Source organism: Mercenaria mercenaria, chromosome 6 (assembly GCF_021730395.1).
Source record: "Mercenaria mercenaria strain notata chromosome 6, MADL_Memer_1, whole genome shotgun sequence".
In the NCBI taxonomy this organism is placed as follows: Eukaryota; Metazoa; Mollusca; class Bivalvia; order Venerida; family Veneridae; genus Mercenaria; species Mercenaria mercenaria.
The window spans coordinates 5,215,182-5,241,137 of record NC_069366.1 but is presented as its reverse complement, the minus strand read 5'-3'; the positions used below and the strand labels follow the sequence as shown (position 1 = coordinate 5,241,137).

The window sequence follows — 25,956 nt, the reverse complement described above, 5'->3', positions numbered from 1 at the left end:
AAGTCGAGCTAAAAATGGAGAAAAGTAGTCAACCAATGTAGCAAACTTCTTAACGGAAAACTTAACATTTTCAAAACCTCCATGGCAGGTTAGAAATTTGCTGAATGTACGTCAAAATGATTGCACGGTATCATCAACAGCAACAGAACAAAAAAATAGAAATTTAGATAAATGTTTAGTAACATATTTACAAAAGCAACAGAACAATTAGCGCCGTTAAGCAAGCTTGTGAAAAAAACATGAATAGACATATTTCAAGAGATTTGTTTTACTAGCCTTTCCACAACATTTACTTTGCTAGCTAACATCAAACTAACAGTTTCCCACTTTGAATAAGCCTGGAAATTTACTGACTGCATCCCAGTATATAATACAATGACAGCTATTTTCATCAACATAATGAAGCTGGGAAGTTGGATAAAAATAACAGAAAAATTACCATGAAACTTATACCCTTTTGTGGTTGCTTGGTGAAAAATACCCACAAAGCAAAATACAGTGGATGCAAATATTAAATAAAAACTTAAAATTACAATTCATTTTATAATTTAACCAAATCAGGCAACTGAAAATGCAAATTGCCTGATGTAGATTCTTAAAATGAAAGCATGCGATAATTTTTTTTCAAAATTAGGCACAATATTTCAATTCATGCATTGAATAGATATGGCAGTGTTTACTTACAATATTGTAATCTGACAATTCTTAAATGCCCTAAAATGTTTGCGATAAATCGTACATACCCCGAATAAATCAAGAAAGCACATAAAATAAAACTTACATCAAGTAAGATAATAAGTGCTGCTAACACTGGCAATGTTTCAAATGATCAAAAGTTGTATATTTAAGCACTGCTGAGGTGAAAATAATTGCATGATTGCAAGTTGATGGCTTAACTATTTCGGAGGATACTGTGAACAAAGATTTCACTAACAGTCATTATATGTCCTACAATACCAGCATCAATGCCCTACAAAACCAGCATCAATGCAGGGTTTCATTTTAGAAAAATAAATAATAACAAGCAAATTCGATGAATTGGAATCCCCCGCCGAAAGGGTCAGAGTTGAGGAACAGCAAAAAAATATATCCAGCAAAAAGTTAAGAATGTTACCAAGAAGCAAATAATTTCATTAGTCAAAATCAAATTAAAAGAAAATGAATGGTTTGTTTGGGTGGGGGGTGGGGTGAGGATACAACAGTTTACATGTTGATTATAAATATTGATAGAAAACGAAAACTGAAAAAAAAAAAAAAAAAAAAAAAAAAATTGGGGGGGGGGGGGGGGGGGGGGGGCGAGGGGTGATCAAGGTAAGATGGTGACCAGGTGTAGGTACATAACATCACATGTTTATAATAAACGTTCATGGAAAAAAATGAAAGAAGTTTAATGAAATTCTTCCAATTGGTTGCTTTGTTATGTACATATCTGTGGATTTTTAAACAATTAAAGGGCAATAACCATATGGAAAATTGACCAATCGAAAAAAAACTTGAAGGGCATCATCGCAGTATCTTGGTTCATGTCTATTTCAAGTTTGATGAAATTCTACCTGCTAGTTACTGAGAAATGGCTGCAGACGGACATTTTTCATTAAATCAAGGGCAATAACTCCGAGGGAAATTGACCTATCAAAAAAAAAACTTGACGGGCATCAGCACAGTATCTTGGTTCATGTCTATTTCAAATTTGATGAAATTCTACTTGTTAGTTACTGAGAAATGGCTGCAGACGGACATTTTTTATTAAATCAAGGGCAATAACTCTGAGGGAAATTGACCAATCAAAAAAAAAACTTGACGGGCATCATCGCAGTATGTTGGTTCATGTTTATTTCAAGTTTCATGAAATTCTACCAAGTAGTTACTGAGAAATGGCTGCGGACGGACGGACGGACGGACGGACTGACGGACGGACTGACGGACGGACAACGCCATTTCAATACCCCCCTCCCGATTTCATCGGCGGGGGATAATAAATTATTCTTAAATGCACTTTAATGCTTTTTTCAACTCAATACTTTGAACAGATTTTGTTCTAACTAGCATCTAACTACAAATTAGCATCTTTTCTTTGTATATGTCATATAAATACTTGTCGCTATGCCAACAATAACATTTTTACTGAAATATGTATATAAATATCTAATAATTCTTATATAGAATGTTCATAAACATGTGTTTGTGTCACTACATTTATATACATGTATTTGACTGTAGAATGTATATAGCTGTCATAAATATACACTCAGTATCAATGGCAATTGCAAAATCTATAAAAAGGACCAAATCAAAGTTAACAACAGTTTTTTCCCATAGACTTGTATGCATTTTCAAATTTTACAAAGCCGTCATCACTAAAACCATTGTAAAGTCTACTTCAGGAATTATATACTGTTTATTACTAGTACATAGAGCTACAAACTAATATAAGCTTGAAATATATACAACTATGCAATAAAGCACTATAAGTTTACAAACTTAATAAATCTATTTCATCTTTTTTCCCTTCACTTTGCAACTGACATAAATGGAATATCATATATTTCAGAATTTGTTTCTTCTTTACAAAAATACAATTACTACTGTGCCTTTTATTCTGAGCAAATATTGAAACTAAAATATATAGATTTGTAGGAAATTCTAACAACCGTATTCATTTTCCTATTAAACAAAGAAGGCTGAAAATTGTGTGTAATTATACAACAATTCATTTTTCTGACATAACAATTATCACGTCATTGCATCAAATGGCATAGTGGCCCACTTGAAAAGAAACCAGCAGAAAACAGGCAAATATCTAAAGGATGTTGTCAAGGATGTACTTTAAAATCCTTGGTAACACATTATAATCGAAATAATATATCTTATTTAGTGATTTCTCTTGAATAAAATAACTGTTTGTTGTTCAGATGCATATTATTATATCACTCGGGCTTCGCTCTCTGGATATGATTCTTTTGCATCTGAACAATGATTTTATTCAGCGACAAATCACAAAATGAGATATATTATTTCTTTAATATATTACTAGTATCCTCATAATGTGTAAAACTTATGAATGCATGTCAGATACAGAATTTTCAGTAGTGTTTACAGAATTATTGGAAACACATGCAAGTCTATCAGAAAAATTGTTGTGTGAACTTGACTTTGGAAAGTAACTGTAGCTAAATTGATCTAATACCTCTAAATTCTCTTCATAACTACAAACTATGAAGTCACCTACATACAATTTTTCTAAACATCTTTTTAAATCTAAAAACTGGAAAATGTACAAATTACTACACAGAAATCTCAGAGATGCATATAGAAGAAGCTATGTAACTAAGCAAGCTTTAAGTACCAAGAGAACTACAGAGATGTCATTATGATTATGTCCCCAAGATATACAGGGAAAAGAAATCTTCTAATTTTTAATTAAAAGAATAAACAATGTGGAATTATAACTGCTAAAAATAAAGGTATTTTTCAATAGGAAGTAGCATACAAAGTTATTTTATTTACAGAAATACTTTTCAGTTCAAAGCATTTCATAACTTCACCTTGTTTTATTTCCAGTTTCAATTATTGGTCTTTAACTTATATGTGAAGAGATCTCTTTAAACAATGTTTTGTAAAATGGTTCAAGATGGAACATGAAAACCAAAAAGAACTTAATGTATTCAATCTGATGTGTATGTATAGATGAGCCTATTCCATTTTTAAGATGGAAGGCAGTATTCTGTTTTGATGGACATATGGCACATACACTACATACCGCAAAACTTGAATGAGCAACATTTTCTTTATACTGGTCTGAAAAAAACTCCCCCCAATGTCAAACCTAAAAAGATGACATCTTTACATCTCCTGTAATAACAGTGCCTTCAACAAGAGCAACCTCAACTCAAGGAAAAAACTTGCAAGACAACTTGTAAAACCTAGACACTATTAAAGACAAAATTCCCAATGTAACTTTATCAGTTTTTACCAGAAATAAGAAGTGTGCAGGAGTTTCTAGACTCATTTAATTTCTGCAAGAAATTAGCAGTTATAGGTTACAATATGTCTTGCTGGACACAATTGATTCTGCCTTTGCGACCAGTGCAGATCATGATCAGCCTGCACATCTGTGCACTCTGATCAAGATCTGCACTGTTCGCCATTCAGTCAGTAACTTTTTAGTATGTTCCCCTTTCAACAGTTAATGGTACTGTACAAATTGAAAGATGGACAAGTTCATTATAGAAATTTAGCAGGGTAAGGGCTAAATTAACTACTACTTCATAGTTAGCTCCCTTTAGATAACGAAATATGAAAACAAAAGGAGAGCAATCCATCTCATATTTTGAAATCCTGCTTACTTTGTATACACCATTCCAAAACAGATCAAAAAGCACCATAAAATATATAATAAATATTCTTTTATAAATATTCTATTAGTGACTGAGAAAATGTGTTCACGAAATATCTCTTTTTATGCATTCATCATCAGACAATACATCAACAGTTTCTAATCTATCCTGGGCATCTAATGCTTCTGACAGTCCTGTATGCTTTCTTAACTGGGTTACATTCTTTTTGAGTTCGTCTTTAATTCTAACATTTTCAGAATTGGCAGATTGCCAAACAGCTTCCATCTGATCCTCAAGGTCTCTGAAAGATAATCAAGAATTTAAATAAGACATTGTAATTAATATGTGTCTGTTAAATTTTCTTATTTTTTCAACTGTTCTCACAACTAAACTATACTGAAATCAGGATTCAGATTTGTGGAATCTGGATTCATATGCATGGAATCAGGATTCATATACATGAAATTAGGATTCAGATTTGTGGAAACAGGATTTATATCTGTGAAATCAGGATTCATATCTGTGAAATCTATGTCACAGGTTCTGACCCTATGTCTGCAACACAGTGCAACCTGTTAATCAAAATATAAGCTAACATAGCAATCACTTCTTTTAATGAGGCTGTCAACAGCAGCAATCCAATTTATACTGTTGCTTTAATGGTAAAAAAACATTTCCTAATATAATCATAGTAACGTTAATGCTGTATTCCATCATGGTAAAAATATCATTCAGAATTGTAAGTTGTAAAATATGTGTATCTTTTGGAAAGAAACTTGATTTGTACAGGTGTTGCTATATTATAATATTAAGACTAAATTTTGTAATACCAAGAGCTCTGCCAAGCAGGGCAATATACGCCCGAAGGGTTACATCAGAGGATGGGAGCAAAATTTAAAGGACTAGAAGCGTGAAGCCCAAAGGACAGGAACAACAAAGGGAAGAAATTCCAAAAAAATTTTAAGTCCACAAAAAAAAAATCCTTACAAGGTAAAGGTATGTCAAAATACACCTAAAAATTGGATGTACCATCCATATTGTACCACAGAAAAGTGGTCCCACTTTTTCTCTATAGCCAATAATAAAAAAGTTTCAAAATAAGCTATTTATAGTAATGTAAAAGGGAAGTAATTCAAAAAACATTTATTGTATGTGAACAAAAGAGGGATCTGCCAAATAAAAACAAGAGCACTGCAATGCAGAGCAATAAAAACAAAGCAAAGTCATATATGACCTTTGACACCTAAGTGTGACCTTGACCTTGAAGCAAGTCATCTGGAACATGCGCTTTGCACGTCGTCTCAGTGTGGTGAACATTTATGTCAAGTTGCTTTGAAATCCTTCAAGCAGTTTAAGAGTTACAGAGTGGACACAAAACAAACTGATATGACCTTTGACTTCTAAGTGTGACCCTGACCTAGAAGCGAGACATCCAAAACATGCGCTCTGCACGTCGTCTTTGTGTGGTGAACATTTGTGCCAAGTTTCCTTGAAATCCTTCAAGGGGTTCAAGAGTTACAGAGCGGACACGAAATTGCTAACGGACAGACGGACACCAGCGTCATGACATAATATGTCCCTTTGGGCGTATAAAAACTACATCAAGTGAAGTTTACTGATTATTACATCTTTATATGATATCCAACAACTTTACAACATTTGAGGACAAGTACAAGCAATTTTATGGTTCACTATACAACCTGTCGCAGCTTCCTTAACTACATGGCACAACCTAGTTACTGCAAACACCAATGAGAAAGGCTAAAATGTATTTGGTTGTCAACTACTAAGAATTTTCTATAGTCAGATTTATTTTTGCAGGTAAGTATATATCTATCAGAGGTGTCGATAACAGTTGTTGCACGCAGTATATTCTATTCAAATGCAATGCAGACCAATGTCCAATAAGCTTAGAGTATTTCATATAGTCAAGTTAAAACCATTGCCATAGTGAAAAGATAATGCAAAAGTGTATATTACAGTATATCTTTTCACAGCAAACTCAATGGACAATATGCGTAGAAGAAATACATATATACATAATATATAGATAGAGAAGTTTGTTTTGTTATGCATTTAGCACCATTTTCAACAGTATTTCAGTTACTTGACTGCGTGCAGTTAACCTAACTAGTGTTCCTGGATTTTGTACCAGTACCAATCTGTTCTCCAACCCTTCCACACGAATCAGAGGTGAAAGATGAAATGATTTCAGACACAATGTCTTTTTTCAAACCATCATGGAGAACATATGCCTTGCTCCGGAATCGAACTAGCAACCCGGTGAGCAGTAAACCTGTGCTCTCCCTATTCAGTTAAGCAGAAGGGCTATATTGATAGAAATGAGGTGCCTTTGACGACTTCAGCTTAAAGATCAATATAATTATTTATTGGTGATCTTTGAACTGAAAACCATACAAAGTTGAGCGAGTCTGTGAACGCATGAACTTTATTCTACTTATATAACACTGTTAAATTTGATTCTGTGAAAGCTAGGAAAGAGAACTATTTTATTTGCACAAAATCAAAACATTTACCAAATGGACTATACAGTTTTCAATGAATTTAGCATTGCTGATTGACTTCCTTACATTAGAAATTTATCAAAGTAAGACAGTTTTTTTTGTGATGTTTTATATGTTAGGTTCCTAAAAACCAAATTTAAGATTCCTTTGATGGAATGATGAAAGAGAAAAAGATATAATCAACACACATTTTCACAGTAAATCAAGACAGAAAGAAACTCAGCGTGCAGAAAGAGAAACAAGAGCTCAGTGATCTTACCAGCGGTACCTTTAAAATTAACAGAAGAAATAATACTTTTGTAAAAAATATACAGGAAACAAACTTATGCTTCTTACATTTGTCAATGTGAGAGTTGTGATTCATATCTATCAAAAGAAAAAGTTAATAAAAAATCTTGTCTGGCATCTGCATGTAGGTACAGAAATCGCCCTATTGTAAATAAGTTTCCTCCAGAGTGCTATTAACCAGATTTCAGCATTTAATCAAAACTTTACTTTATGGTAAAATATTTTTGTTTATGTGGTTTTGTGAAGGCAGGAAGGAAACTAAAACTGTTTGGTGTTGCTAAGACAACGGAAGTGTCTAAAGGAAATAAATGACAACTTCCCAATATGTCCAAGTGGGGTAGATTCAGAAAGCAGACACACTGGAACACACAAAGATATGGTGTACACATCCGCTACTATGAAATAAGTAAATATATATGTTGCATGAACAGATGTGCATAGAGAAAGCACCTGATCAGAAGGAAGCAGTGATGACAAATGAACAATTTTAATTCACATGTCAATGAAGTAACAAATTTTATAAGCGTGTGACCAATATATACATTAAATACCTCCTAACAAGCGTGTTACTCTATATCAAAATACCATCTATATATATATTTATGAATACCTTTTTTCAATCGCAACTTCTTGGATAAACTCTTCCTTTTCTTTAATCAACATTCTAAGATGATTTATCTCCCTTTCATACTCTTTCTTCTGTGAGTTAAACATCTCCTCTTGCTCTTTCAACCTTCAAAATCAAAGAGCACAGTTATGTAAAACACATTTTTCTTTACCAGATGTTCTTGAACTTGTTCCAATTTTACTTTTTTCAATAAAAAACGAGAAAAAGTAGAAATTATCGTGCACTCATATCCTCCAATTTCATAAACTAAACAAGACAAGAATTCAGCTTCTGTGATTGTGAACAGCTTCTGAAAATAATTTTATGCATTTATAAATAAAAAAACCCCACATAAGTTGTGAAAGAAAACAGAACTAAAGTAGAAGTAGATAATAAATGTAAAAAAATTGTACTTTAAACTTTATAACACTCTTAAGATCTTTGTCTGTATATCAAACAGTGTGGTTATCATTCTTTACATATTCAAAACAGTCACACAGGGAGGGGAGGTAATTCATTACATACCTTTCTGCTACTGTACTTATTCTAGCTGCAGCCTTCATTTTGTATAACTAAAGAAAAAGTTAAACCATAATATTTAGTAAACAAAATTGATAACTGCTGATCTGTTAAAATAATTGGCTACTGACTTTTTAATTTTGAGGTTGTAACAGTATGCTAGATTACATAATGGCATGTTTTGTTATTCGCTTTGCTGCGAAATCATTAATTTATGTTGGGGGACTAATGTTTTGGTCGAGTCAATCCACAAAATTAAATCCCAACAAAGAAGTAAAATTCCTCTTCCTATTTTTGTTTGAAATTTAAACCCACCAATTCATATCCTCACGAAATAGCATTTTCACAAAAACCACAATTTCCACAAAATCAAACGATTTAAAAGTATATTTTCAGGGCCTTAGTTTAGTTTATACTAATTTATTCTAGCTCAATTGTGATGAAAGCTGAAGCTTATTTGAACCACTCTTGAGCCCGCTTCCTGGAAAAACCAGTACTGGTGTCATATGAGAGGTCACGCTCGTGACCCTAGTGGGGCTCGAACCCATGACCCCTGGGTTGAGCGGCCAACACCTTAACCACTAGACCACCGCCTTAGAACTGCTTACTCTATTTTAATCATGTAACTGACAACTTTCCCTGAAGTTAGACAGCTCCATTTGAAAACATGAAACAAGGTCATGCCAATAACATTGAAAAAAAAACATCAAAACATACCTTCAATTTTTCCTCCATTTTACCAACAGTTATATTGCCATGTAACAACTTTTTCATTGCTTTCTTAGATTCTATTTCATGTTCTTTGGCCTGTAAATGAAAACAAAACAATCATTTATAAATATACGAGCTGTGTCTTACATAATCACATTGATAATGCTAATGTGAATGTGTACACAAGGAGTCAATGGCCGGTATTCATCAATACCTACTTTATGTCTGAAAGTTAAGACTAAATTCCATTTTTTTCTCTGTTATTCTTAACCTTAAGCCTGCTGATGGTAAGTGATTGTGCCTTTGCATCCAGTGCAGACCAAGATCAGCCTGCACATCCATTATTCAGCTATTCAATCAGCAAATTTTCAGTGAACACCAATCTGACTGGCATTGCCCAAACTGAAAGACAGACCAGTCCATTTAAGAAATTTAGTAGGGTGAAGGTTAAATTAGCATAGAACTGCTTTTGAGAAAGGCGCATGTCTCCCACAACTGCAATTCCCAATCAGACTTTCAGTGCTTTGATTATCAAAAACAATGTTTCAAGGGCCATAATTCCGAAGTGCCTGAGCCTATTTGACTAGTTATCGAATTTGGCCGAGGACTTATGGTCAAACACATTTTGTCCAAGTTTGGTGAAGATCAGATGAGAAGTGTTCGACTTAAAGCGCGGACAAGATTTGTGACAGACACACAGATGTGTGTGTGTGTGTGTGTGTTCGGGTTTAACGTCTTTTTCAACAATTTTTCAGTCATATAAACGACAGTGTCTACTTGTAGCAGTGAGCACAATGCCCAACTTTATAGTGCTGCCTCACTGGAATATCACGCCGTAGACACGTAACATGATACCCCACCCAGTCACATTATACTGACACCGGGCTGACCAGTCCTAGCACTATCCCCTTAATGCTGAGCATCAAGCGAGGAAGCTGCTAGTACCATTTTTTACATCTTTGGTATGACGCGGCTGGGGATCGAACCCACGACCTCCCACACTCGAAGCGGACGCTCTACACTAGGCTACCGAGGCGGTCAGACACACAGATGGACGGACACACAGACAGGAGTAAATCAATATGTCTCCCACACCACTGTGTGGTGGGAGACATAATGAAACTATGCAGTCCACATTCTGCAGATGTAGAAAGTTCAGCAAAATTTCATCAATATAAATTTGCCTCCAACAAAGTTATGGTAAACTGAAGACTTTCTGTTTCAAAGTCTAAGTTTGCACATGCAGGAGGGGTAGAAATGCAGTTAATCACCAAAATATTTCACCTGAACTCAGACTGAACTACCTTTACTATGTAGAGATTTTTGCACCAAAAGATTTATACTACATTTTTGTAATTGGAAATATACTTACAACTTTTTCATATGTATCTCTTTCAAATGCACTTTTCTCAGCCTACAAATACAGGAAATAGATACATAGATTTATGCAACATTTTCTATGCAAAACAAAACCTTCATCTGCATACCAACTGACCACCATATAATGTGTCAAAGATATAATCAAAAACCTCTGACAGGTATGTTTAAACTGTTCAAATTCATTATCGAGTTCCACTATTCAAGCATTTTAGCAATGCATTTAAAATTCTTGCAACTACATTCAAATTTATTAACTTTAAGCCTGCTGGTGGCGAATATTTCTGCCTTTGCGACCAGTGCAGACCAAGATCAACCTGTACATCCGTGCAGGCTAATCATGGTCTGCACTGTTTGCTATTCAGTCAGTAAAATTTCAGCAAACACCCCTTCAAATAATAAATGGTACTGCCCAATTGAATGATGGACCAGTCCATTTTAGAAATTTAGCAGGGTAAAGGTTAAACATACTCATTAACAGATGGACTGAAAAAAATTGTACATCTCTTATTTACACAAGATTTGATATAAAATGCTTATCAGGCATTAAGAAATAACAAATGAAGTGAAAACTAGTATCAAGAGTTTCTGAAACCTAGCAGAATATTAATTTGTTTCAACATTTCAACAGGGACTCACTGAACACTTTGTGATGATCGTGTCAATTAGTTTATACTTAAGGTCTTTTTATACAGTTTGAGAGCAGAAAAATACATTTTTGAACTACTGTTATACTTACAACTTTAATAAGTGATGACATGTATTCTTGTACAGACATTTCTTTATTCTCGGACTGTTCTATTGCTCGCTGTAGGAATAACATTCGTTGCTGCGCTTTTCTGAAAATAAAATATTTTCCACTTCTAATATGTATTACCAAAGGATCATTGCAAACAAGATTAACTGTTTTTATTTTAAAGAGTATCTTTTCAATCATTCATTACTATGGTTTGTACCATTGTTCTCAATTACTAGCGGGACTGTTGGGGCTGTCCTTGTCCTAACTGGTCAATACTGCTGGAAAATCCTACAGAAACACTCAACTGACCATTCTTAGATCACAAAAATGCAGATAAAAAATAAGCAACTCTGTACTAGATATTAATATTTATATGCATGCACCTACGAGGGGTGTTCAACTTGCATCTATATATCTGTGTCGAAAACGAATTCATTCCATTCATCCTTGCAAATTATCTAGCAGACATAGGTATTTTGCAAAATTTTATGTTGAAAAGGGGCCATAACTCTGCCAAACATTGGTGGACTGTAGCCAGAACTAAGCCTAGATTTTATGATAATGTACCTGTGTACCTGAAATAATATTCAATCCATTCATCCTTTCAAGAGTTATCAAATGGACATTGACATTTTGCTGAAAATCCATAAGGGCCAAAACTCATCCTTTCCAGAGTTATCACAGGTGCATGGATGGACACACACAAGAATGGACATATCAACATGGTGACTCCAGTATACCCGCTCCTAAGTTTCCTTTATGGGAATATAATGATCATACACTGTGAATGGACTTTACCTGACAGATTTATGCATAAGTTTTGCCTCCATCTGATGCCGTCTGCTTTCTGATGTTAATTCTATGACCTGAGCACCAAGAGTTTTTCTCTCCACCTGAGAGGCGTGTAACTTATTGTTTAAAGTATCTACTTCCTGTCTCTGCTGCTCCTCCAAGTCGGACATTTTCCTACAGGAAATAAAACATGCAATAATTTCATAAGTTTACTCTTATGCTTTATTCTTTTTAAACTGAAGCCATTTCTTTTAAAGAAGAACCTTAAGGAAATTTTATAAATGAAAAAAAAAAAAAAGGCTCTGATTATTATACTGAAGACATAAATTCTGTTTTAGTTTATACTAATTTATTTTAGGTCGATTGTGAAGCAAATCTACAACTTATATTAACCACTCTAAACATCTCATTCCTGATGGAATCTATCCCCATGACGGTATGAAAGAGAGGCCAGTTTCCCTTTTAATGCTGAGCACCAAGCAAGGGAGCTACTGGTACCATTTTTTACGTCTTTGGTATGATGCCGCAGGAGATTGAACCCATGACCCCTAGGCTATCAGAGCAGTATTTAAATAAATTCTGTAAAGCAGTTCATTAAACAACACTGAAAACTTCAAATTAAAAGGTCAAAATACAGTGTTCAAAATATTCATTGTTCAGCAAAACTGTGTTTGCTTCAAGACCATTTAATAATGCTAACACAAAATTTCTTGGTTTCAGCCAAAACCCTCATTCATTCATGATTCAAGAGCCTTCAAAATCAAACGATAACAGAAAACAGAAATCTGTATCATCATTAGGAAAAAGTAGCTCCTGCCCCTGCCCCGTCACACAAACACAGATTACATAAAAAAGGGTGTTCATACTGTTTTAAATCTGTTATTTCTTTGATATGTTGTTCTTGTGTGACAAGTCCTTGGCTATCTAGCACCATTTTATCATATTTTTGTTTAAGGTCCCGATGAGATTGCCGCAATTCTTCAACTTCTGTCTCCATGTCTGACTTCTGAGCTTTGACTAGCACCAATTGTTTAGATAACTTTGAAACTGAAAAACACATTGAAAAGTAAGAAAATTAATAAATAAACATGTCAGCTCTACCAGTTATACAGCAGATTCCATGGGGAGAGGGTGGGAGGGGCAGTAATTATTAATATGGCTTCTTGCAATCTGCAAATTGTCTCAAAATCCAAGTTCACAGGCCATACCTTGAATAGTTTTGAAGTTCTGCTCTTGACACAAAATACAAAGGACAGATTTAACAATTTAACTCAATTTGTGACCTTCACATCTCCAACCACCTATATGCCAAGTTTGAAGTCAATATCTTGAATCATTATTAAGATATGCGCTGTACAGGAAATGAGACAGACAGATTTGACCTTGTTGTGACCTTGACCTTTGACCTACCAACCCAATTCATGTGCTCTTAATATTGTCTCATCGCCACCTACATATATGCCAATTTTATCGCAATATACTGAATAGTTATTAAGTCATGCTTAAAGGACAAGGACAGACAGACAGATGGACAGACAAACCTGCCATCATATAATACCTGCCTTTATCCAAAATGGGCATATAAAAAGGCCTTAAGAACAATTTAAGGAGGTTAAAAAATTCTCCATATACCCTTGTTCAGTTATGGACCCGTGTGATATTTGTGCTTTTTCCATGTTGAAATATTTGCATACATAAAAAGCCTAAACTCTAGACATTTTAAATCATTAGAAAAGGCTAAAAATACACATCTCATTAGCACAACAAAAAAAACAACAAGGAGCTGCGTTCAATAAACGCTTGATGCCCCCGGTGGCATCCTTGACGATACAAAGCAACCTAAGTCCAAAACGAGGTCAAGGTCAAGGTCAAACTGTGGTCAGGTGATGTTTGAAGATGAGGAATGGTAACAGGTTACATCTGCAGTAGTATCAAGTCATTCTAGTAAGGGGTATTGATGCTAGATGAAACGGTCCCATTTGGTTAACCTCGTACGGACGGACGAACGGAAGGACAGGACAATCACTATATGCCTCCCGCATCAGTAGATGCCGGGGGCATAAAAATCTGTGCGCATACTTTTAGACAGGGTGACACCTTCATATGAACCCTGGATGTTGACCAATAAAAATGTGTCTCTCATTTTTAGGTTTAGTCTTTGTTGTTTTGTATTCAGTACTGTCTGATGTCATTTTCTGTGTTGTTAAAAAAAATATGAGTGTGTATGAAAATGTTTTCATCATCCAATTTCGAAGGAAACAATCCAAAACATTTCAATTACATAAAGGGACATAAAGTATGTCAAATTTATGGTTCTTGGCTTACATTCTCTTCTAATAATAAGAATAAACAAGTGTACAAAATTACAAACCAATAACTCTTACAGTACTGAAGTAAAATGAACCCAAACAGAAATTTTATCCAAGAAAATTTTCTATGTACAGGAAAGGCCATAATTCAAACAAACTTCAATTGAGAATTACCGTATGTTTCTTGGCTTACTGTCTCAACCTATGATGATAAACAAGTGTGCAAAGTTTCAAAGTTATAACTCTCATAGACTTTTCAAAAATATGAAAAGCTCAGTCTGATATATGAATGAGAAACTGGAAACTTCTATTGAAAAATTGCTTCTGTACAGGAAAAACAATTTGCACTGAACTAAACTTTTAATATCTGGTCAGTCTGTACTGAAAAGCTTTTTCATGTATGGTACATATTACTACATTCAGGTAAACAAACTATGAAGGTCTACATTTCTACACTAACTAACTGACATACATCATATGTTCCTACATCCTGTTTCCAAATTGAATCTGTACCAGCTGGCAACATTTAAACACACTGTGGGTTTGGCTAAATAATGTTTTCTGGATGGCAGGCACTTTATACTTTCTCTCTCAAACCTAGACAGGCATTCAGACTGCATAGTCATAGAAAAAGTGTATATTTACCACAAATATTTTATTTAATATCTATTAACCAGAGAATAGGCAGGGAAGCAATGGATGTTTTAGAAATTCTTTTAAAGACATGTCTAGTTGTGTTGATGACAAGTCATTATGGACAGTGCCTGCCAGCCAAGGATAACAACAGTACAACGGACACTCTTATGGATGGCAAATATTTAATGAAAATGGGAAGAAAATTAGAAAGCCCTCTGCTTAAACTTCTCGGAAAAACATTTGTAAATATGGAAGAAAAATTATCCATGGTTGATGATGAAACGAAACAAGATACTGCAGTTGTGGACGAAAAAATTGAAACAATGAAGAAAAATGTGACTGACCAGTTTGCAGAGAAATTAGACAATCTAATTGAGGAAATATGCCTCTTACATCCATGCAGTGAATGGAGTGATTGGTCATTCTGTGATGCCAAAAAAAAAGGAACATTTGGTTCTCAAGCTCGAACAAGAAAATGTGGATATAATTCCACTCTGTGTACAAGCAACAGCGAGACCAGCCGGATAGAAAAAGATATCAGACTATGCGAATACTCTCCTGAGTGTCCATCTGACTACAAAGTGACAGAGGATGGCTACTGTGTCAAACTGTATGCTGACCAGAAGAAAACTTGGCAAGATGCACAGAAAACATGTTCAGAAGATGGTGGACATCTGATTACTATACATTCTGACAGTAAATCTAAGACTGTAGGAGCAATTTTTGAATGTATGAATGTAGATGATGTCTGGATTGATGGAATAAAGAAGTCAAGTAATGGAGATTGGGAATTCTTGAATAAGTTCACCTATAGAAATTGGTATGGCAATAACCCAGATAATAGTGCTATTCCAAACTGTATTAATATCTACCCGAAAGATGGAACATGGGTATGGTACGATGATCCATGTTCAAATGAGTACTATTACATGTGCGAAATTTAACTAAAGCCCTTGTGTTAGGCTTAAGTTTCTTAATGCAAAGCTTATCCTTTGTGAATCTAAATGTTCAAAAATAGGTGTTACAATGTGTATAAATATTCAAGTAGAAATTCCTTATACAGGGCGAGCTTGGAACTGGAATGTTAGTCTTGATTGGAGATGTTTTCAGTTTGTGAAATTTTTGATAAGAAACTGTTCTGTATAGATAGTGACTCATATATGTATAGAACATATTTTTGTTATCATATAACACCTGTTCTTCTTGATACTTATTGTGACCTGCAAAGATTTTGTTTTATTTTCATTACAAACATCATCCCCAGGTTGGAGCAACTGCAGCCAGATTTCTGAAGAATCTGCTCCAGTCTCTAGCGCTTGGGATTTTTTTCTTGGCTCTAATGTCACACCAATACAATTATAGGTCTTTTATGGTGTAGGAAGATCCCAGGTAGTCCTGGATAGAGTCACCCACATTCTGTAAGCCAGCTGGATGGCTTACTCACATGAAAAAAGTCTTCACCCCAACCACAGCAGTGAAGGGCAAGTGATTCCAATTAAGTGACCTTAACCACTTGGCCACAGAGGCCCCTCAAGTACAAGCAGTAACACCTATTTAATGACGTTAATGTCTGGGCTTAAACAATTTGAATTCAGCCAACATTATACAAGCTGCCTAACTAATTGACGTCATGCTAAACTGGACTGTTAAAATAAAACAAATCAGTGATTTATTTCTAACATCAAGCTCATACTCAGTGTTACTGTAACATTCTGGTCAATACTGCATTAATCAGGGTTTTCCCTAGCCCCCAAAAAGGTGGTAAATTTACCACTTTTTGAGGTCCATGTCCCACTTTTCTTAGCAAAGAGGGGCATGAGTTTTCCCCAAAAAACAATTTTTAAAATTAATTAAAAGTTAATTTCAATCAATTTAAACTATTAAAAGCCCAAAAGAGTATCAAAGTATTCAAGCAAATCCAAACATGTCCCTAAAAATAGTCTCTTTTTTCCAGAAAAATACATTTGGGGGGACATGATGTCCCTCAAAATAAATTTCCTAGGGAAAACCCTTATTAATAATAATGCCAAGGCAATAAAATTGAACCAGCGTTGTCCATACTGCGGTTTCTAAATCAATCAAGGGTCACAACTTTCCTTTACAGTCAAGAAAGACTTACATACTGTGTATTTCTAGGACAATGGTAACAGGGCCTATTAGGACAAGAAAATCATGCAATTACAACACAATAAGGGGAAATCATGTTGTGATTTTTTTTCTGTAACACTTGAACTTGCATGGCAACTTTCATCAAATTCACACTGCAACGAGAAGACATTTTTTTTCTAAAAATATTTTTCTCTGGAACTTAGTCTTACGCAGTAGGAAAAAAACTGTGTCCAAAAATTTAACCAAATTATTTCCTAAATTGAAAATGGGGCATAACTTTGTAGAAATGCAAAACAGAGTTATCAACCTAAGCAGTCTAAATCTGATTATCACAATGAACAAGTGTGTGAAGTTTCATTCAATTCCCATTAGTGGGTACTGAGATATCAGCTTACATACCAAACTTAACCAAAACAATTGCTAATTTGAAGAGGGGTATAGTGTTATATCTAGAGCTCAAAACGGGGCAGGTTGCTGCCACAAAGGGGGCAGAGTGCTGTTTTTAATGGGAAAGTTACCGTAGTTGTGTTTCTAGATGTTTATAGCTATGTATTCATTGCATTTATGTTTATTGCGCACTAATCAAAGAATAAAGTGGTAAATGATATCTTCCCAAAACCAGTACCAGAGTTTACAAAGAGTATTTACATTGCTTTGTATGTCTGGTCAAAACATTCAAGCCTTTTTCTTAAAGAATGTCACCGAGATGTTAACTTATTCATATGAATATGAAATTGTGGAGGGCCTGTATAATGTTTAAGCTTGGAACCAAGATCATGTTACAACATAATAACAAGAGCTGTCACTATTGGTGACAAATGCCCCCGAGTAGGCCCAAGAATGCCACAGTTGTATGCGCAAAAAATCACATATCATTTTGCGACCTTGACCTAAGAGGCCTAGGTCATAAGTGTGACACATCTCAATATGGTTAACATTTGTGTCAAATTATTTTCAAATCCCTTGATAAATGGCAGAGTTATGGACCAGACAAAAAATACCTTTGACTTCTAAGTGTGACCTTGACCTTGGAGCTAGGGGTCTGGGTCTTGCACAAGACACCTCATCTCATTATAGGGAACATCTATGCCAAGTAATTTCAAAATCCCTTCATCAACGGCAGAGTTATGGACCGGACAAGAAACAGACCATGTTAACCTTTGATCTATAAGTGTGACCTTGACCTTGGAGCTAGGGTCTGGGTCTTGCTCATGGCATGTCATCTCATTATGAGGAACATTTATGCCAAGTAATTTCAAAATTCCTTCATGAATAGCAGAGTTATGTACCGGACACTAAACATACCCTGTTAACCTTTGACTTGTAAGTGTGACCTTGACCTTGGAGCTAGGGTCTGGGTCTTGCGCATGACAAGTCGTCTCATTATAATAAACATTTATGCCAAGTTGTTTCAAAATCCCTTCATGCATGGCAGAGTTATGGACCAGACACGAAACAGACCATGTTAACCTTTGACCTCTAAGTGTGACCTTGACCTTGGAGCTGGCGGTCTGGATCTTGCGCATGACACGTTGTCTCATTATGGTGAACAGTTATGCCAAGTTATTTCAAAATCCCTTTATGGATGGAAGAGTTACAGCCCGGACAAGAATATACCGGACGCACAGACTCATGCACAGACAGATGCACAGACAGATGGACAGTGCAATTTTAATATGCCCACCTTTGGGGGCATATAAAGGTCTGTTTCAAGTCACATTGTAAATTAATATTTATCAAAAATCATGTTATATTGATTAGGTCTTTCGTCAATATTTCATTAATAGAAGTCCTTTAAAAGTCTGTAAAAAATATATCCAAAATGTACTATCCGGATACATGTACACCTTCAGAATGTCCTCTGAAGTGTTTTTTACTCAGTTTCCTTATCCATTAGGGTAAACCAGAGATAGTTCCTCAAATTTTGATGTTACTTAAAATCATAAAAAATTATGCTGATAGTCGTAAGGAATTATGGAAAAATTGCATATGACATCAGACGTCATTAGAATTGTGAACAGACATTCTAAACTTATTTTTGCTTTCGAAATTCCTTAAAATTTGTGCATTTTCCAGTTGAAACTAGAGTTGTCACATGAGTGACAAATTATATCCCCACAATACAGCCTTGTCACACAACTAAGCCAATTTTAAAGCCGAACCTGCTTGACCTTTGACCTACTGATCTCAAAATCAATACAAGTCATCTGCTGGTCATGACCAACCTCCCTATGAAGTTTCATGATCCTCGGCCCAAGCGTTCTCAAGTTATTGTCCGGAAAAGGTTTAAATGTTCTGGGTCACTCTGACCTTTGACCTTTGGAACTCAAAATTAATAAGGATCATCTGCTGGTCATGACCAACCTCACTATGAAGTTTTGTGATCCTAGTCGAAGTATTCTGAAGTTATTGTCCGAAAACCATGTTAAATGTTCCAGGTCACTGTGACCTTGACCTGTGACCTACTGACCTCAAAATAATTAGGGGTCATCAGCTGGTCATAACCAAACTCCCTATCAATTTTCATGATGCTAGGCCCAAGCATTCTCAAGTTATCATCCGGAAACTGTTTGACTGTTCCGTGTCATTGTGACCTTCACCTTTGACCTACTAACTTCAAAGTCAAACTTGACTTGTATTTTATCATGTTACATCTGTGTACAAAAAACTATGATCCTAGACCCAAGAGTTCTCAAGTTATCAACCAGAAACCATATAACTGTTCCGAGTCACTGTGACCTTGACCTTTGACCTACTGACCTCAAAGTCGAACTTGACCTGTATTTCATGATGTTACACCTGTGTACAAAATTTTATGATCCTAGGCCCAAGCGTTCTCAAGTTATCATCCGGAAACTGTTTTACTGTTCAGGGTCACTGTGACCTTGACCTTTGACCTACTGACCCCAAAGTCGAACTTGACCTGTATTTTATCAGGTTACACCGGTGTACAAAAAATGATGATCCTAGACCCAAGCGTTCTCAAGTTATCATCCGGAAACCGTTTAACTGTTCCGAGTCACTGTGACCTTGACCTTTGACCTACTGACCCCAACGTCAAAACTGACCTGTATTTTCTGATGTTACATCCTTGTACCAAAAATTATTTTAATCGGTCAAGCCTTTCATGAGTTATCGTCCGGAAACACTGAAAACCAACGGACCGACAGACCGACCGACAAGCTCACTCCTACATACACCCCAAACTTCGTTTTGTGGGGGTATAATTATGGTAGGATCAGTCTGCATTGATATATACTTATTATTTAACCAAATAATGGTCTAATTTAAGGCTTGCATGAAGAAATCTTACAAGGCACTTTTCATGTGCTCGGTAATCAGCCGGCCGCTTATGGATAATTTATCAATTGGCACCATTTTGACAGTAAACAGGATCAATATTCTTTATCAATTAATTTAACACTTCATTGGTTCTCGTTGCCTGTGTGCCCTCGCTGTGACGTAATTTGCTGATCAAAAAAGCAGTGAGGCATGTCTACAGGATAAAGGGAGGGATTTAGCAGAAGATCAAAGGCAGCATGGTGGAAGTTAAAAAGGGCAGGGTGGGGCGCCTGCTGCGTCACTATAGAAATAACACTAGAGTATAACTTTGTAAAAATGCAAAAATTTTATCGAACCTGCACACTACCAGCTAACATACAAAACTTAATCAAATTTGGACACTGACAAGACGCATGGGTGAGTGCAGCAGCTCTATCTATTCTTTAAATAATCAAGCTAAGAATGGTTAAATCAACCAAAAACTTGCTTGAAAACCTATTTAGGGTTTGAACATTGAGGGCTGAGCAGGAAACTATCGTTACTGTATACAGAGAAAGGACAAGATACAATACTTTCGCGCTGAGCCCAAGAAATACATACAAAATGTACATACAGGGGTTCCACTAGACCCGAAAACCCAGGAGTCCCAGGACCCTTGGGCCCAAATTTTGAAGGGTCCTTTTCCAAAATACAGGAGTCCTGTCCCAACACGTCCATATAATTGACTATATTTTTTTATTCAGTAATACATAGATCTTTACCTAAGAAAACAATAAACCCAAGATCATGTTACAGCATAATAAAAATGTCAGTTTCAGGTCATATAGTCTCATATTGTAAACTAAAGTAATATTCATCAAAATTCATGTTATTTTGATTAGGTTTTTCTTCAATATTTCATTTCATTTTTAATAACAGAACAGTGCTACTACACTCTATAAAAATGTATCCAAAATGTACTATCCGGATACTGGTACACTTTCAGAATGTCATCGGAAAGTAGTTTTTGCTCAGTTTACTTGGCAAACTAAGCTAAATCAGCGATAGTTCCTCAAATAATGATGCTACTTATCATTAAAAACTGCATTGAAAGTCAGTTTTTTAAAGGAATTTTGAAAATATGCATATGACATCGGGGGTAATTAGACCCGTGAACGGACATTCTAAACTTATTTTTGCTTTCAAAATTCATCAAAATTTGTGAAGTTTCTTGTTGAAATTACGATATGATCACTAAACAATGGTCTAATTTAAAGTTGGCATGAAAAAACCTTGCAGGGCACTTTTCACATGCTCGGTAATCAGCTGCTTACGATAATTTAATAATTGGCGCCTTTTTTGACAGTACACAGGATTCGCTTTATCAAATAATTTCAACACTTCATTGATTCTTGTTACCTATGTGCACTCGCCGTGACGTAACTTGCTGATAAAAAAATCAGCGAGGCATGTCTACAGGAGAAAGGGCGGGATTTAGCAGAGATCAAAGGCAGGAGGGCATGACCGCGAGTGCATGTTTATTTTGAATACACGTGTCTATCGTGGAAATAGTTTTACTGCAGGAAATTAATGATAAGAGAAAGGATTATCAAAGGAAAATGCCCCCGGGTCCCGAAGGACGCACAGGCAAGTATTCTGCCGGGTCCTTTGAGCGTCTTTTGAAAATCTCCCGGGTCCGACCCCGGGGTCCCGGGTCAAATGGAACCCCTGACATAGTTCAAAAACTGTAATTTCATATCAGAAACTCTGAACTATCCAGAAGTGTGACCTGTTCCAGGAATCATTTTCTGGGCGCCAAGGTATATGTCAATACAAGAGCTGTCTGTTGACAGCATGCTCGACTTCTCAAAAGAATTGATTGAAGATACTGAAACATTTCTGGAAGTTTGCAAAAATACCAAAATTAAAGTAAATGGTGTCATCTGAAGTAGTTAAGTTACCTTCTCTTAGATGGGCCTGATGAAGATCATGTGTCTTTTGGTCCTTTACACTGATCTGTTCCAATAAATTCTGGTTCTCTTCTAACACTAATCTAGCATTTTCTCTCATCTGTTCCCTGGAAACCAGAAAGAACATTCACAAACAGGAGGTAAACCCCATTCAAACAGGACAGGAAAAACTCAGACAGAAGAAACAAAAACAGCAAGACTTTTAGAAACAAGAGCACCGCCTACAGGTGCTATCGCTCGTCTGCAAGTGCTGGACAATATGTAAGAAAACAGTTATAGTTCAGATTTTCTTAGTACTTTTTAAACAAGAGGGCCATGATGGCCCTATATCGCTCACCTGTTATCATTGCATTTGAGGACAAGAAGGTCCTCAGTAAAAATATTTAAGTCCAAAGGACAGGAACAACAAAGGGAAGAAATTTAACCAAAAAGAAAAAACAATTCTTACAAGGTACAGATATGTCAAAATGCACCTAAAAATTGGAGGTACCATCCATGTTGTACCACAGAAAAGTGGTCTCGGTTTTTCCCTACGGCCAATAATAAAAAAGTTACTAAAAATAAGCTATTTATAGTAACATAAAAGGGAAGTAATAAAAAAAAAAAAAAAATATTGTAAGTGAACAAAAGAAGGCTCTGCCAAATAAATCTGTTGACATAAATGAAATTTCAGATCAGTATCTTCATTAGTTATGGAGATATACCCATTTTAATTTGAAATAAAGGGAGGCAATTCATGTACTCTTAATATTGTCTCATCGCCACCTGCATATATGCCAATTTTAACGTTAATATATCGAAATATAACGTTTCAAACCAATCTCAGAAGCTGCTAGATATATTCATTTACATACAAAATAAAGGAAGGTAATTTGTCATAAATTCAGTAAATATGTATCTTCATTGATTGTCCAAGTCAATCTGATGGCATAAATGAAATTTCAGATCAGTATCTTCATTAGTTACGGAGATATACCCATTTTAATTTGAAATAAAGGGAGGTAATTTGACATAAAATCAGTCCATAGTTATCTACCCTGATTGTCTCAGTCCAACTAATGACAATAATGAAATTTCAAATAAGTCCTATAAGTACTTACTGATATAAATCCATTTTGATTACAATCAGGGGAGGTAATCAGATATAAAATAACTCTGGAACCTAAGATTGGATCTGATTTATCATGGAATCTAAGATTTATTGTTGTTGAAGATATTTTGGAAGTTTGTATCAAATAAAACCATAAATGAAGTCTCTATATGGCTGCAAAAGCCAAAATAGCCAATTTTGGACCTTTAAGGGGCCATAACTCTGGAACCCATGATGGAATTCGGCCAGTTCAAGAAAGGAACCAAGACCTTGTGGTGATACAAGTTGTGTGCAAGTTTGGTTAAAATCAAATCATAAATGAAGCTGCTATTGTGCAGACAAGGTCAAAATAGCTAATTTTGGCCCTTTCAGGGGCCATAACTCTGGAACCCATTATGGGATCTAGCCGGTTCAAGAAAGGAACTGAGATCTTATGGTGACACAAGTTTTGTGCAAGTTTGATTAAATTCAAATCATAAATGAAGCTGTTATTGTGCAGACAAGGACAAAAAATCTAATTCTGGCCCTTTCAGGGGCCATAACTCTGGAACCCATAATGGAATCTGGCCAGTTCAAGAAAGGAACCAAGATCTTATGATGATACAAGCTGTGTGCCAGTTTGGTAAAAATTAAATCATAAATAAAGCTGTTATTGTGCAGACAAGGTCAAAATAGCTAATTTTGGCCCTTTCAGGGGCCATAACTCTGAAACCCATAATGGGATCTGGCCAGTTCAAGAAAGGAACCGAGATCTTATGGTGATACAAGTTGTGTGCAAGTTTGGTTAAAATAAAATCATAAATGAAACCACTATCGTGCAGACAAGAAATTGTTGACGCACGGACGACGGACGAAGGGTGATCACAAAAGCTCACCTTGTCACTATGTGACAGGTGAGCTAAAAAGGGCCATAATTCTGACAAAATGCAAATCAAAGTTATCATTCTTGGCCTACATAGTCCCCCAATGATGATAAACGCCTATGCCGACGATCAAGTGACAACAATACCTTGTAGATTTTTTTCAAAAATCAGAGGAGCTAATTAAATCAACGTTTTTTTTTTGTTATTTATACTGAATAAAAGTTTGCTCAAACCTAAGTTCAAAATTTGCCTTAAGAATAAAGCATCCTTCTGGGTTATCACAGACCAATATACTCACCATTCTAAATGGTCTATGGGACCAGTCCCTCCTTGTTCAAGCCTTGCATGTAATCTCTCATTCTCTTTTACTATGGTTTCTGTTCTAGCACGTAATGACTCTAACTCTGACTGTAGAACAGAACATTTCTTTGTGAAAGTACAAATCCATGACAAAGGATGAAGAAAGAGGACACAAAATAATTAACTGGTATTTCAGAAATCTCTCAGACACTCTTTTGAAAATTCTGGTTTTCACACTTAACAGGGACTAAGCAAGCCAGGAACCAAACCGGCACTGGTGTTTGAAATGCTGGTTTTGGAACTTGACAAGGACTGAGCAAGCCAGGAACCAAAATACATTGCTTTTCTAGCACGACCAGCAAATAACCTACATACACATAGAAGAAAATCAATCCACGGTTATTTTGCGATAACCCATGCGCGTGCAAAGGATTGTTTTGGCTGTTCCGCATACCACCAAACCCCAGCATGCAATTCTTTTTATGAATGAAAGTCACGTGACATTTGTAAATACTAGCATAAAAATCGTGGTATCCGCATACAACAACAACAAAGTTCGGCTGCAAAATGGCACAAACAACTAATCTGTTGCGTACAAGAACAATCTGCAAGATTCGCCGTGGTTTTGAGGACTGGAGGGTAATAACTGATGAAAGGTTTGATGGCCATGTTACACAATATTTGCTGCAATCCTAAAGCAATGGGGAGAATAAATGGAGGAAATTTCAACAGCCAAATCTAGGTGCGCAGTATTATGGTAAAAAGTAGTGACCATTTTTTCTGACACTTGTTTCAAGTATGTCGTGTTAGAATCAAAATAACAAGTTCCAAAGTGTGATTTATCGTAGAATAACCAGAGTTTTTCATTCTTATGTGAAACAATATATCACTCAGGCCTACGGCCTTCGTGATATATTCTTATGCATAAGAACTCAAAACACCGGTTATTCTACGATAAACCACACTTGGGAACTTATTATTTCTTAAATATAGTATTAACCAAAACTGCCTTTAACCTTTACCCTGCTGAATTTCTAAAATGGACTGGTCCATCATTCAATTTGGGCAGTACCACTTATTATTCAAAGGGGTTTTCACTGAAAATTTATTGACTGAACTGTGAACAGTGCAGACCATGATCAGCCTGCATGGACGTACAGGCTGATCTTGGTCTGCACTGTCTGCAAAGGCAGAATCACTTGCCACCAGCAGGCTAAAGGTTAAGAAAAAAAAACATATCTGAGGTGAGACAATGTACCAACAATGGTGTTGTCAAATAATTACATAGCTACCGGTATGTACTGAGAGACAATACCTGACACTTCCTTATGACATCTTCTCTTTCTTTTATCCTGTCATCATATGCCAGAAATAGTGGATTGAGGTAGCGTATATTAAACTGAAATATATAATAATTACTGTTATTACATGACTGTATTCTATTGTTTCTCTGATTGGCTAAAAACGGTTCGAAAATTAATGAGTACATATCATATCAACTTATCTTGGGTTATGAATAGTAT

At 35.6% G+C, this 25,956-nt stretch overlaps 1 protein-coding gene across 5 annotated transcripts in view; it reads right to left on the bottom strand.

Annotated features, from left to right (window-relative positions):
- LOC123549768 (centrosomal protein of 89 kDa-like) overlaps positions 1–25,956 on the bottom strand; it is a 44,643-nt gene continuing 18,687 nt past the window's right edge. For all 5 annotated transcript variants that reach the window (XM_053544983.1, XM_053544985.1, XM_053544986.1 and 2 more), the window contains 11 exons: positions 25,749–25,832; positions 24,432–24,541; positions 22,172–22,287; positions 12,762–12,942; positions 11,902–12,069; positions 11,104–11,203; positions 10,360–10,401; positions 8,994–9,083; positions 8,283–8,329; positions 7,761–7,883; positions 1–4,638 (listed from right to left, as the gene is read on the bottom strand). In XM_053544983.1, coding sequence (XP_053400958.1) covers positions 4,443–4,638; positions 7,761–7,883; positions 8,283–8,329; positions 8,994–9,083; positions 10,360–10,401; positions 11,104–11,203; positions 11,902–12,069; positions 12,762–12,942; positions 22,172–22,287; positions 24,432–24,541; positions 25,749–25,832 — 1,257 coding nt within the window. In that variant the 3' untranslated portion in view covers positions 1–4,442. The remainder of the gene's footprint in view (positions 4,639–7,760; positions 7,884–8,282; positions 8,330–8,993; positions 9,084–10,359; positions 10,402–11,103; positions 11,204–11,901; positions 12,070–12,761; positions 12,943–22,171; positions 22,288–24,431; positions 24,542–25,748; positions 25,833–25,956) is intronic.